This window comes from Aspergillus eucalypticola (assembly GCF_003184535.1).
Source record: "Aspergillus eucalypticola CBS 122712 chromosome Unknown BO83scaffold_21, whole genome shotgun sequence".
Taxonomy (NCBI): Eukaryota; Fungi; Ascomycota; class Eurotiomycetes; order Eurotiales; family Aspergillaceae; genus Aspergillus; species Aspergillus eucalypticola.
This window is the reverse complement of record NW_020290295.1, coordinates 329,998-343,838: the sequence shown is the minus strand read 5'-3', so window position 1 is coordinate 343,838 and position 13,841 is coordinate 329,998. Positions and strand designations below refer to the sequence as shown.

At 51.2% G+C, this 13,841-nt stretch overlaps 3 protein-coding genes across 3 annotated transcripts; all 3 read right to left on the bottom strand.

Moving 5' to 3' along the window:
* Positions 1-232: 232 nt before the first annotated feature.
* Positions 233-2,256, bottom strand: BO83DRAFT_439364 (uncharacterized protein; the record flags this gene model as incomplete). The annotated part of the gene is made up of 7 exons (XM_025536169.1): positions 233-353; positions 406-493; positions 544-666; positions 720-954; positions 1,003-1,056; positions 1,107-1,161; positions 1,244-2,256. The coding sequence occupies 6 exons, from the start codon at positions 2,254-2,256 to the stop codon at positions 420-422; spliced, it is 1,554 nt and encodes a 517-aa protein (XP_025385709.1). The 3' UTR covers positions 233-353; positions 406-419.
* Positions 2,257-3,483: 1,227 nt separating this feature from the next.
* On the bottom strand, positions 3,484-5,626 carry BO83DRAFT_380430 (Ulp1 protease family protein). The gene is made up of 7 exons (XM_025531751.1): positions 5,127-5,626; positions 5,008-5,035; positions 4,920-4,934; positions 4,786-4,835; positions 4,696-4,715; positions 4,082-4,633; positions 3,484-4,021 (listed from the first exon to the last, which is right to left on the bottom strand). The coding sequence occupies exons 1-7, from the start codon at positions 5,181-5,183 to the stop codon at positions 3,967-3,969; spliced, it is 777 nt and encodes a 258-aa protein (XP_025385708.1). The 5' UTR covers positions 5,184-5,626; the 3' UTR covers positions 3,484-3,966.
* A 634-nt stretch (positions 5,627-6,260) lies between these two features.
* BO83DRAFT_391048 (putative Rho guanyl nucleotide exchange factor) lies at positions 6,261-12,150 on the bottom strand (the record flags this gene model as incomplete). Its single annotated transcript, XM_025532886.1, has 2 exons — positions 6,261-7,451; positions 7,522-12,150. 2 exons carry the CDS (start codon positions 12,148-12,150, stop codon positions 6,261-6,263), a joined length of 5,820 nt encoding a protein of 1,939 aa, XP_025385707.1.
* Positions 12,151-13,841: the final 1,691 nt, after the last annotated feature.

Sequence of the window (13,841 nt, the reverse complement as noted above, 5' to 3'; positions counted from 1 at the left end):
CCATTCCACCAACTACAACTACTATTTATACTCTACACTGAACACTGATGGAACAGCAATGACGATCCATTCCAGAAAAAAGAAGCAGCAAACTAAAGACAGGCAAACTCCCTGTTCATCAACAATAAAACAAAACAAAAGGAAATGGGAAAACAAAAGCCAAACCAACACCAAACGCCCGGGCCATATGAAATGAACAAAAGAAAGATAATAATGAACCGTGACCCAACGCCATAAACCCAAGCAAATGTGCCATGATGCCATGGTCTTTGAACTATCTACTAATAATACCACCCCACTCACTCCGCATGGACTCAGTCCAGCTATCCCTCCTGATCAACAATCTCCCTGATCTATTTCATTCATTAGCTTCTTTCCTCTTCATCATCTCAAGCAGCTGCTTACCTCCAACCTCTCCGTCACCAGCCACCAAACTCAACCCAAGACGAAATATTCCCTCCCAGTACATCCGCATGATTGGGTAACATTCCGTCTACATTTATCAGTTAGCATATACTAATCTACACTGGAAGTAATACATACCTTCTTTCGCTTCCGGTGAAGCGTAATTAGCCGCCCGGTGTAGCTCCGTCGGTTGTCGTCGTCGTCGTCGTCGTCGTCGAAGGAGGCGTCGATATTGTCGTATTGTCGATGGCCCACCACCATCTACATGCTTTTAGCTTCTCTTCTCTACATCATGTCAATAGGAAGCTACTTACCCCCAATCGGCCTCCGGCGATTCGGTGTCGTCGTTGTCGCTGTCGCTATCGTCGTCGATGTCGCTGTCGCTGGTCGGTCGGTCGTCGTCTCGTCGGCGTCGTCTCGTCTCGTCCGTCTCGTTCGTCGGGAGCTACAACGGGTTGCTGACGCTCCGAGTAAGGGACTACGACTTAAACCCTGCGTACAGGTGTGCGTCATTACCCCTCGTGGTTCGGGAACCCTCGCTCCAGAATCCTATACAATCGTCAGTGTTCGCCCCACACTCACTGGTAACAGACATACCTCTCTTCGGTGCATAATGCGCCACCAATACCACAGCAGGATACACGCCAGCATCTGCTACCCGATCAGCAAAACCTGGATGGTCTGTTTCCCCCAAAACAGACCAGAGCCAGTCCATGAACAGACGCTGACAAAGGAAAAGCGAGAATGAAAGGGCGACTGGAAGAAAGTCAAGGAGACAAACGAATGTGGGTAGAGAAGGGTAAAACGAGTGACAGGAACGGGGAGGAGAACGACTCACAGCCGGAATCCACCACGTTGCCGGACCTTCTCTCTCAGCATGTTCCAAGCCATGAAGACCGTGGCCGGACCCCAGCCTGGCCTCCTGGCAGCAATGCTAGCCAGGCGCTGGTACTGGCATCCGTCACGTCCACACGGCTCCGAGGCAGAGTGGATGTCAAGCATCACATATGAGTCTGAACCCCAGTATGTGGTGTACTTTTCCATCTCACCCTCCTCGTCTGGCTCCGCACGAGGAGTGACTTTCCAACCCTGCAGGTGACCCATGGCCGCCAGCGGGGCGGGGAAGACATGCTCGCGCCGAACTATCCAACAGGACACAGGGATGATGGTATCCTCTCCGAAACGAACCGACTTCACGGACTTGGCCTTACGTCCACCTGCCCCAGCCTTGACCAGAGCAGGCTTAGCAAGAACCTCGTCGATCCGCCTGAGCGCTCTTCGAGTACGTGCCGCCATATGTGGGCTGCGAATAGCCCGGTCGGACGGACCAGAGGCTCGTTCGACTCGGGGGGAAGGGCGGGTTGTCGACCGGTGTCCCTCGGGGGACTTCTTGTGCCCCTCGACCTTGGGTGTAGCAGCCCAAGGCCGAGAGCGTGCCTGTCGAGAAGCCCGCCTTTCCTCCAAGCGAGAGGAAAGGACGGAGCCTGTTAGCGAACGCCCTGCCCCAGTGGCAGCTGGGACAGGTGGGGAAGCAGGGGAAGGAGTGGATGGTCTCACGGAGACCGGCAGTTGCGAGCCCTGTCGCAACTGGGCAAAAGAACGGACGTCAGGCGAAGCTGACTTGCGGGGGAGGGAACGGACACCAGTCGAGACTGGCAGGAGAGAGCGGACGACAGTTCGGGGGGGCGAAACTGTCTGGAAGGAGCGGGAAGAGGTGATCTCGTAGTTCCGGCGAAAGACGAAGCGTGCCGTGTGTGCCGTGGGAAACGAAAGGAATGGCGCACTCGACTTGAACCGGTCGGCTACGGGAGCCTTCTTGTAGGGCAACCCAGGTATCCAGAGGTGAGTCATCTGAAATACCTGGTCAAAAAACGGATAAGAAGGGTAAGGGGAAGGCGAGGTGGAAGAAAAGAAAGGTACAAGGCAGCGGAAGCAGAAGCTATAAAAGCTGAGCTAAACACGAATGGGCTTGAGGGGACGCAAAGTGATATATCACAGTACTAGCATCAAGGGACCAAACGGTGTGAGGAGGGAAGAGAAGAGAAGAGAGAGGGCTGGGGGGGAAGAGGGCCATTATGTACTGGGGGGATTTACTGTCGAGGCAACTACTCTTCATGAGCAGAAAGCAGAAGGAACGCTATACAGAGAAGGTAGGAACACCTCGTTGCCATGGTAGAGTCCCGGCGAACGACGAGAATAGCCACGATATAGGAAGGACCATACGAGGGAATAACAGAGCGTTACCATGTAGCGGGTCTCCTCCTTGAGGAGAAGGTAGGAAGTGTTCTGTATAGAGACTCTGGAAGCTCATGGGATAGAGTTAGAAGCAGCACAACGATGACTAACCAATCCTCCCACCTACATGATATACCTACATAGGGCACGCACAGCAACATATCAGGCCAAGTCAAGCCAAGCTCATGGCAAAGCAGCTGGCGTCAATCCCGCGTGTGTAGATCATCAGCCCTATGGTGGAGACAGCCCACTTCATTCACTACTCCATGTTTATGAGTCTCAGGTAAGGAAGGAACGTGTTTCCTGGGAGACAAAGTGGGATGAGGTATTGAGTGAGAAGGAAGGAGGATGGGAGGAGGAAGGGTAAGCAAATGACTTTAGGAGATGGGTATGGCTGTCTTGGTGGGCAGTTTTTATGGTATCATGGTGTAGTAATGAGTGAATATAGGGTGGAGTATCTAGGGTTGGAAGATTGCATAGTAGTAGTAGTTTGACCGTAGCGGTGCGATTTCATGAAAACTGTTGGCTGCGCGTTCATTCTAAAGTTGTTCTTATAATAGTAGATCAACTTGAGGAATGGAGTGACAATGTCAGAAATACTGTTGTTCTTAAAATGGGATCATAGTATATGGTGGAGTATGAGACTACAGTGGAGCAGGATACGTTCATGAAGACTGACTGCAGTAGACTAGAGCAATACCTGGAGGGTAGAGTGAGATATTGTTTTATCCCAACACTACTAGTACTATGTAGTAGTCAGTATCATCATGATATATATGTGTGTGTGCATGTGTCTCTTTGGTTGGCAGTAATGAGTAGTATGGTATAAACTGAGGAGCGGCACTAATATATATAGTAGTATTCAAGACATATACTAAACTAACCACCACAATAGACATATTAATTCAACCATGGCGCAGGTAACGTAAGTAGTCCATCCAAACACAAACACGTGAGTTGGAAATAATCGAAAACAGTGCTTACACTAGAATGCAACATATTCAAGGCAGCCATCATAGTCGAATGCACGTCTCTCATTACCCCATATCATATCATAACATAAAAATGCAACAATCAATAGGAAATGCTGCCGGAACTAAAAAACTAGAATAACAACAATAAAACACAGCACAAGTACAGCAGAGACAATACAAGAAGAATGCGTAGCCAGAAGGGCTTCCAATGGCGCTATCACGCCCGAGTTCCCAGCACAACCAAATCAATCCCTCTGGCTTATGTATGCAGTATCCGAGACCTGGTATCAACAACTCCCAATGTACAAACCTTTCCGACGCCGACCCTGACTTGTTCCAATTGATCGTGATATCATTCGATCCGTGGAGGACTGGTCGACTTCTTGCCAAGGGGGCTTAGACTCGCTCTGCACTTAATTGTCAGTACTAGACCAGGCGAGTCTCTAATATTGGCAATAGTCACGTACGATCTCCGTCTTTCGCCCTCCTTCCGGAAGCCTTCAATAATCTTGGCCATTTCCTTGCGTCCCGACCGAGCATCAACCTTGCGCCCACCAAGACTCATGCTGACCTTCTCATTGGCGTTGGCAGTGAGCAATCTCTTCAGTAACAAATGACGCATGCTCAAACAGACGAACACGCCACAGTCACTCCCGTTCTCCTGTACTGGCGAATCCTCCAAATGAACGTAGTTGATGGGTCGTCCCAGTAGAGCCGCGAATTTCATTGTCACCGTCCGGGCTTCCCAGAAATTGCCCGGTGGCAGCGAATCATAGTGAAACGCTATCCCGTCCACGATTGAAATCAATAATAATGACCAGTGTGTGCCTCCCTCTGCTTCCGTGACATTGCGACAATCGTTGATTGGGAGGAAGACATGTGTGGTTCGAGAAAAATCGGGAAGCGCTTCACGCAGAGAATGTGGGTTTGGCGTTTGCAGGATCATGAATGACATGCTCGGTCGAAGGAGGACGATGTTGGAAGACCTGTATTGGACGAGAAATTCGTGTTCAAGGTACCTACGGTTGTTGATCTTGTGAGCCCCATGGATAGGAACTTTTCAGGTAGGCAGGCAACTTACTCCTCCCAGAAAGAGATGACCTATGATCATGACTCGAATGTTAGCTTCCCATGAAACGGTAGAGTAGATCAATAGTAGAATCTCACGAACATTATCGGTCAGCCAGTCATTCTTCAGCGACTGCATGTCCCCTCGTGTTACTGTATCCGTTTGTTAGAGACCAGGGATCAAGGAGGCGTCAAAAGGCGGTAGATTTGTATCTTTATTCTGACAGAGTAACGTACATCGAACATCATGATCTATCAAGCTCAAGTATTAATAACCATCTACATCTCTCAACATGCAGTGTGGAAAGAAAGCGAGAGAACTTACAACTTAGATACGCATCATCTGGGTTCAACTACGCCACGTTTAGTCTGTTTCCCAAGCCGACATGACCCCGCACATGTGAAGGGCAAAGGACGAGGGACAGAGAACTCCCGTTGACCTACAGTGTCGCCAAATCGTCTCATCCTCCTTTGTAATTTTCCCAGGCCGCCGTCACGCATTGTGTTCACTCCAAGCAGATTATACTGGTCGCTCTTGCCGTCGATCTAATTGTTCGTCCACCGAGGTTCCGAAGTGTCGAGGAATAAGGTTCCGATCACAACCAACAAGGAGGGAGACAGGGCTCGAGAAAGGCTATATATAGGTATCCTTGGGTGATTGCGACAGCCCGCAAGACGAATGGGTAGACGAAGGCCTAGGCAGGGGATGTTGGTATTCGTCTGCCTGGTCCGTGGGTCTCCGTGGGCGGAGGATCAATAGAGACAGGTGGGAATCGGCTGGTCGATACGATCCCCGGCTGTGGTGCTTGGATCACATACGGCAGGACGTCGGGGCTCAACTGCGAAGGGTAGAAAATCGGAGCGAGGGAGATGATGCTAGTTCCAGCAATTGACAAACCGGGGGGAAATGGAGACGATGGCCGACGAGCGAAGGTGCAAGTTCCTCGTCGGCCGGCGATCCTCATCAGCCAATCTCAGCCACTCTGGGGAAGGCGCCGCCAGACGTCACCTGTGGCGGTGCGCTCACGTGGTTCAGCCCTGTTACGATAGCCTATTTTCTATTCCACTAAGGATATCGAAGATGCATAGATTGTTGGGTAAACTTGGGTTCTATATATTAAAGATATTATTGTAAGAGGCACACGCTAAGCAATTCATTCACTTCAAGCAAGGGGTATCTAAAAGTACATCTTAACATCTTTCGTCCCACGCAACAATTGTCAGGAAAAGTAATATCAAACTCTCTTGGAGCACACATGGTCACCGATCTTCCATCCAGTCAGTCCGGTGATTCAACATTTAACATAACATCAAATCAGATAAACCAGATAGTTCGCCAACACTATATCCTGCCCGACCCGCTGAACGTAAGCAAACAAAGAAACAACAGATTATAAGGCAAATGCTAGGTAGCGCGCCGTAGAAGACGCCAGGTCAACATGGGCCAAAAACAGAGGATGATGAGCTGGTAAACAGAGCTCGTTGGGGGCCTAGGCCCCTGCCAAAATTGGCGCACGTTGTCAGAAACTTCCACGTGGGAAAATATAATGATAAAGGACGTTGATTGCAAATTGCATCTCAGGCTGAAAGCTTTGCAAAGTGCTTATTCCAAATCCATCCAACCTGATGGGTAGGGTCGTCCTGATTTTTGGCTAGCCAGAGCTCTCCTTTCTCCGCAATGACATCAAAAATCTCACCGACCACATACGTCAGGTAAGGATAGCCAGCCTCGCGTCGTGCGCGGTCGATATTGAACTCATAGATGCTTGCCGCGAGGAAGAGGACCGCTGGCTCATGGGGAGGTTCGTTATGAGTTGGTGCGTTATCCTGCGGGTTGTCTGACATTGGCATCGCTGATGAGAAAAATCCCGAGTACCGTCCATCAGGAGACATGGGCAGCTCCTCGGCCTTTGCGCCATCGTTCCCATCACTCGAAGGACCAATAACGTCCACCAGGAAGGGTGAGTCGAGACTGAGCCGGGGTAGGCTTGGGAATGCCTCGGTGGTGGAGGTCGAAGCTGGCACAGACGCAGTTGAAGCGCTAGTGATCTGCTGCAGCATCTGACTTCGTGGGATTTCGGCCGTCTCATGCCCCGTACGGCCCGAAAAGGTGGAATCTGCCCGGTGGCGGCCAGTGGATACCTGAGATTGAGTATCAAAGCTGGGCGAGTGGAACGAATGACTGCCATTGCCAAACTCTTGAGACACCTTGGGCGAATCCTCCATTGTCGATCCCACGCGTGTACTAACACTATTGACCGTAGAAGGCCGCCGCGGCGAGCTGATGGTGGCTCCTGTTGAAGGCGTATTGAAGTTGACAAGGTTGACAGTATCAGCAAGCAGGGAGCCATTGCAGATGCCCAGTGATAGGACCTGCGATTCAGAGAAGTTGAAATTGCAGGACCAGTCTTCCACGATCTTCTGGATGTCTTCCGGGAATGACTCGAAGAGAGAACCAAGCTTGTGCTGTAGTTGCCGGAACCAAGTAGTTTGTATGTGCACGAAGTTTTTGAGACACGCCTCCATCAATTTGGCAGTCAGGGCGTAGAGCTTTGGAAGCTCATCCTTAAGGGTCTCGTTGAGCGCCACAAATTGCTCTCCTTGTTCGGTAGTCTTCTTATCAGGCTTGTCACCCCGCTCTTTCGCGCCTTTGAAGCGGGCGTAGTCCATGAGGCGCTTATCGCGCTTTCTCATTACTCGTTGAGGACCATCGTGAAGCTTGAGCAACGTGACCATCGGGTCAATGACACTCTTTCGCACAACCGCAATCTGTATGATATTCACGAATTAGCTATGAAAGCACTACCAAAGGGGTTAGAATCTGGGAGGCTCCACTTACGTGTTCAGGCAACGCCACAGTCATTATCTCCGCAACAGTGGTCTTCAGCTCACGCCACCTTCCCTCCAACTCTGCATAGTGAGATGGCGAAACATTGACGAAACCTTGGATCGCCTCAACGAATTCATTGAATCCGTCCATGGAGGTCTGCACCTCGCGTGTATACATTTCTGCGTCGCGCATGACAAGTTGCAATTGGAAGAAGTTGTCTCCAAACTTCTGGGCCAGTGTATCATATTCCTTGTCCTCGACCATGTCAGAGAGGCCGACCTGCTGCCTCAACTTCTCGGTACGTCGACCGAAAGCCTTCGACAGGCCCGCCCTCACGTCGGACTCTTTGCGTTTGCGGCCGACCACCTGCCCCACCAGGTCTGCCCGTTTCTTCATCTCGTTGATACGCACAGAGATATTAGTGACTTCCTCTAGGGCATTGACAAGTGCCGGGTGGTCGGGATGGTCGTCGGGCGTGGAATCGAGCAGTTCGGCCAACAGAAGGGGATATTTCAGAATTCTTTGCACTGGCTTCACCAGGAGAGAATCCAAGTCCCACGCCGTCGTTAGGTCTGAAGCCCAGTCTCGGCACTCTTTGAGCCAAATAGCAACCTTAGGGTTGCGCTGCAGTGTCTGGAGCTTCTTATTAGCAGCATCATGATTTTTCAAATAATCCGCATAGACCTTCTCCATGTAGCTCATTTGGTTCATGAACGCTTGACCAATGTATGTCATCTTATCTTTGTCCAGGTCGGATATGCCCGCTGTGCTCGAATTCTCGGAATCAGTCTTAGAAGAGTGATGGCGGGCACTACGCTTGCTACTCCAGCGTTGGGACTTGGGCATCACGTAAACGCTCTTAGCTGCTTCCTTCAGTGCATCTTGGAACGCCATCGAGAATTGCACGACCTGATCGGAATTCGCAAATAGGATCTTGACGTCCTCCGAGGAAAGATCTAAACAAGAACTCGAGGTTCCTTTGTAGATATCGTCGACGACTTTCATGTCTCGTCCGAAAGTGTACTCTGTATCGACAAGTTCCTTGATCACATGTCGGCGCTTTTTGAGACGACGTTGCTCCGGAGATGGTGATTGTGCCTTAAGACGGGATGGCTCTGATGTTGAAGGAACCAGCGAGGTGGAAGACGAGTCAAATGTTTGGGGAGACGGTATAGGGTCCAGCCTGCGAAGAGAGGAATCCTCGCTACTACCGGTGCTCTGAACAGGATCCAATGGCGCAAAGATGCCAGATATGATAGTACTTAGGCGTTGCTCTGTGATATTGACATTTGAAGGCGGTTGCATTCGCTGTTGCGGGGCGACATTCAAGGTCGGTATGTCTTCGTCTGGTGGCTCAGGGACCGACGGCAACTGCTTTTCGTGGGAGTCAAGCTCTTGAGGCTGGTGCACCTTGATAGCCAGACCTAATCCTTCATCGGCCTCTTCTGAACAGGAAGTTTGATGATTCGGGGTAACCAGCCGGGGGGTTGTAGCACTATCATGTACAGGACCTGTGTCGCCGTTTTGTGCCTGCAAAGCAGACTCATCCTCAGCAGCAGCCACTTGCATCCAGTCCATGATCGAAGGGGAGGCATGCTCCCAGTCGTCACGCAAAACTAGACTTGCTGTATGTCCCGGCCGTTCCAAAGCAGGAGAGTCCCGTATACGAGATACAACAACCGGGTCACCAGTTAGACTGTCGGATCCCTGATCTGCCTTCTTGTCCGAATATGTCTGTGGTGGCTCCGGAGAGGCGCGGATTGCTGGCAACGGAAGCCCATGACTCCTGCCATTTGCCAGCTCCTGCAGATAGAGTTGTCCAACCCTCTTCGAATCCCAGCCACCTAGTCTTGCTAAGCTGGAAGCGTTAGAGAATGCGAAGCCATTCGGGTGAGATATCGCTTCTTGTCTCCCATCATTCGCGCTTCCCTTCTTTGGAGATACGGAGCGCAGTATTTGATGGTCGGTTATCGACGGGGTGCTGGAAGATGCAGAGCAGGACTGGGTCGCGACCTCACTGTCCTCAGTGCACTGTTGTAGCTGGGAGAAGTCATCTCCGCTGTTGTCGCATTGCTCGTCGACGGAGTGCTGATTGCGAAGGGATGAAGACCAAGAACTCATGCTCCAACGATTAGATGTCTCGCCGTTCATCGGACCATGTCGCATGTAAATATCACATGACTCCGGGTTATCGCTGCTGTCTGCTTGATCATCGAAAGCGAAAGCATTTCTTAACCTAGTAGGCAAGGCATCCCTCTCATCGTTCTCGGAGAAGCTACACTCCTGCTCATCGCATGACGAGCTGCTTGGACTGGACTCGCGAATATTCATGATCTGACTCAACAGAGTCCTGTGAGAAGTATGTAGGTCTTGTCGTGACAGCTCAACTTGGGGCTCGGTATCGAAAGCAGTCACATGGGTCTCGTTAGACTCCGAGGTAACATCAGACGCCGGGGTGGCGTGAGACTTGGGCTCATATGTCAAGTCCCTTTCTATTATCGCTGCATGTCCCAGAGTCGGGGAATCCATGGTCATTAGGTGTGCATCAGAAGCGCCGTCTACATTCTCCAGTGTAGTAGGGACGTCAGTGTCGACATGGAGCTCGGGAAGTGGCCGAGAGTCCTTCGTTTCGGGTACCTGGTCTACCTCCTCAGTCGGGGCTTCTGCTGCCTCCTCAATGACGGTCGCGCTATCCTCGGCGTGGGGAGAAGGCTGTACTTCACTCTCCGTGGGTTGCGGTGGTTCAGGGGTGGATGCGCGGGCGAATTCGAGCCTATCTTCCTGGGCATTTGCTTGACGTCTGAGTTCAGCAGCTTTCTCCTCTTTTCGCTCATTCTCCTCGACGGTACGGTTGAAAGCCTGTTGTATCTTCTGTCGCCTAGTCGCAAAGTCGACATGGCCGAGCTCCGGCAATCTTCGTTCGCGCGCCCGGGAGTTCCTGTATTCCCGATCGCGGTTGATCTGCCTCTGAAAATTTGATACCGTTTCGACTACTTTCGAACGAGACGATTGAGTATGTGCTATAGGCTGGCGTGGTCGGGAGCTGCGTAGAGGGGGTGACTTTTTCGGGGGAGGAGCGGCAATGTAGGCTTCTAATAGCGCATTTCTTTCAGGAAGCTGCTGGCGCGACCGACCATGAGCCATTTCCCCCTTTGCGCGTGGTGAGGCAGCATAACCTGGTAGTTGATCATTTTTCGGCATATCACGCGGGGATTTGGGCGAGGGTTTGGGAAGGCGGCTGGTGCCTTTTGGTGGCAGATGGACTTGAACGGCAGTACGGTTTCCGGAATGAGTGCCGGCTCTTGAAGGGGGAGGAGACTCGTCTGAAACGGAAGGCGAGTTCAAGCGGTGGGATGAAATCGGAATGCGTGATTTTGGGGTATGCGGGCTGTTGTCCGGGCATGCTTGGGAATTGGCCTGCAAGGGGGCCGGAACCGCCATGTGGGAGTCGGGAGGGTTCGCTCCCACCTCGATCGACCAATTTCCAGGAATATCACTCTTCGTCCTCCGGTGAGTGTTTGTATTTGACCCTGTACTGACAGACTCCAGAAATGGTGTGCGTCCTAGGTACCACGCAGTGGGTGTCAGCGGCGTCACACCAGCCGACGGATCGAAAGGGTCCAGGAAAGCTGGATTCGGGCTAGGAATGATCCCGTCAGAACCTCGACGCCGTATCGTCGACGAAATTCCATATCCAGGAATCTGCGGACTCGTATCAATTCGAAGCGGTTCGCCAAGGGTAGGTCGTCGAGGGATCGCGTCTGATGAAGCGAAGTTACTCGAATGATTGTCATCAATGCTAGCCGTCCTGAGTGAAGCTGCAAGAAGGTCTGACGAAGACTCTGTGTCGAATACACTCCTAGGTTGCCAGTGGCCAGACTGTGGCCTCGACGAAAGGTTGGGTGTTTCGCGCTGGCGAGGGAGGGCTCTAGATTGCGAAGAATACTGGGTAGGACTGGTCGGGCTGGCAGCTCTCGAGGTTACCCGCGACCGGGCTGAGGATGTGGAAGGAACAGGAAGGACTTGGTCGACGTTGTTGTTGAATTTGTTGATGAGATCTTTGAAGGATGTCTGCCCCGATCTCGCCGCCGAGGCCCGCACCGATGATCCCCAGGCAGGTTCGTGCCCAACGCCTTTAATTGATGAATCGGAAGCGGAACGATACTGGCCCAGACTAGTATTCGTGGATTCGAGCAAGTGTATCGGTACTGAAGAGACACGTTGGAAAGGTTTCGGGGGGTAGTTATCTGCGGCTGCGTCGCTGCCCACTTCCACCATGGGATGACCGCCGCTCAGGTCGAGATCTTGCTCGTCCTTTGCGGCCACGGTGGGCAGGTGTGGGCGATAATAGTCGTCTGGATCAGGTGAAGACCGATCGTAACTGTTGGGATGACCTGCGGGGGGTATGCTGGTAGGTGTAGGGAAAGGTTGCAGGTTTGTGAGACCCGGCTGAGTGGGATACGCTTTACCGGACAGAGGAACAGGAGTGGAGGACAGGGCGGCTAGATGGTCTTCGCGAGAGCCATTCGACAGGGCGTCATAGAAATAGTCGGTGGTGCTTTGGGAGGATAGGCGCTGGAACTGACGGGGACTGCCGTCAAAGAGGCCAGAAACGTGCTCGACATCACCCTCGGACATCTTGCATTCTTCAGGCAGAGAATCAGCGGGATGCTCCTTTGTGTATTTCTCAAAGAAATCATCATGATGGGGATTTAGAAAAAGAATGAAATGGGAAAGGAAGTACCCAGCAGATTGGTTGGCTGTGATTGCTCCAGTTCAAGGGTGCTAATCTTGCGATGCGTTGTTCACAGCTGGTAGGTCACGGATGCTATTGCAGGTTAACCGGCCAGAACTACAAGGCACAATCGTCACCGGGTAGTACCACCCGAGCACGGCGTCATATTTGAGATCAAATGTGATCACCAAGCCAGCGGTGGGGGACGATCCTCGACCCGTCTGCTAAGGACCGGAGGAATTGTCCCACTATTGACCAACCCCTCCAAATGGAAAAGAGGCGAAGGAAACCGAAGCCCGATGGATGATTATCGGGACAAGTTCCAGGGGAGTGTGAGATGTGAACAAGGTAGGGTGGAAAGGTAAATTCCGGTGGGAAGGACAACGACTAAGAGGAACAATGACACAGCACAGGCGGAAAGAAGGAAAAGGGAACCCTGATGACAGGCCCAAGTAAGACGGACGGGGACGAATGTTTGCACGGCGTCTAACAGGGGAGTGAGGAGGAGTAGGAGGGGGAAAAGCGAAAAGGTCCGTTACAAGCGGGTCGGAGGAGGGGTTTGCTGAGGTCAAAGTGACAGGGTAAGACTGCAGTAATAATAATATAATAATGATAAGACGGGGGAAAAGAAGGAAGAAAGAAAGAAAGAAAGAGTAGGGAAAAGAACGGGGATGACGAACAGGTAGGGTCAGTAGCAACATGATACTCTTCAAATAGAAATCATGGGCGACGAGCCCAGAATCGGCCTGATGGTCCTGTCGATTGAGAAGGGCTGCAGGTGGGCCAACAACCAGCAGCCCTGTTTGAAAGTGTCCGTGTTTCTACTTATTTTTGATTTTTATTTGGTTTTTTACTTTTTATTTTTTATTTTCTTGATTGTTTTATTTTTTTTTTCGATCTAGTTTTAGCAGGTTAAGTTACTTACGATAGCCCTCCTACTAAGAATTACTCCATACTAAATTTGGTATTAAATTAGTAGCTGCGACAGTTTTGGGTGTGGGTGCGGAGAAGGTGGATTAGGGGTCGGCGAACAAATTAATTAATTGGAGGAGGCAGAGGAGGGGGGGAAAGAGGAACAAGAAGAGAGAAGAGGGACAATCGGAAAGCTGGAGCCACCCACGGATGCATTCTACTGCTAACTATGGATGTGCAATAAAGCGATGATTCTACAAGACGACATAACTAAGTAATAAAACCAACCCAAGCTAGCCGAGAAACCCTCAAGACGAATGGATCGTACAAAAGACATTGAATGAGGAAAGGGAAAAGAGCAGTAAAAGGGTAAGTAAAAGAGGGTCTCAATGTCTGATGCCCATTCAGTCTCATTCCCCCTCCCCCCTCCCACTCAGGCCCGAAAAAAAATGGGCCTGTACATCCGAATGGTTCTGGCTTCGCGGGAAAGCTCCATCAAAGGAAAGATTCGCTGTGTACGGTATTGTCAATACCTGAAACTCCTGGCCGCTGATTAGTACTAACTACTTACTACTACGACCTGTTCGCTATGGAGAACGGACACTAGCCGGCGGTCTAGTCCAGGTCTTAGATCTTTGAGAGACGGCTTATTGTGCTTAGATGACGAAGCAGATTAGAGTTG

Coding starts and splice junctions, on each gene's coding strand:
- BO83DRAFT_380430 (XM_025531751.1), bottom strand. CDS start 5,183: ATGCGTGACGGCGGCCTGGGAAAATTACAAAGGAGGATGAGACGATTT. Junction 5,036..5,126: donor TGAGACGATTTGGCGACACT/GTAGGTCAACGG, acceptor AACGTGGCGTAG/TTGAACCCAGATGATGCGTA. Junction 4,716..4,785: donor ATGACTGGCTGACCGATAAT/GTTCGTGAGATT, acceptor TCATGATCATAG/GTCATCTCTTTCTGGGAGGA.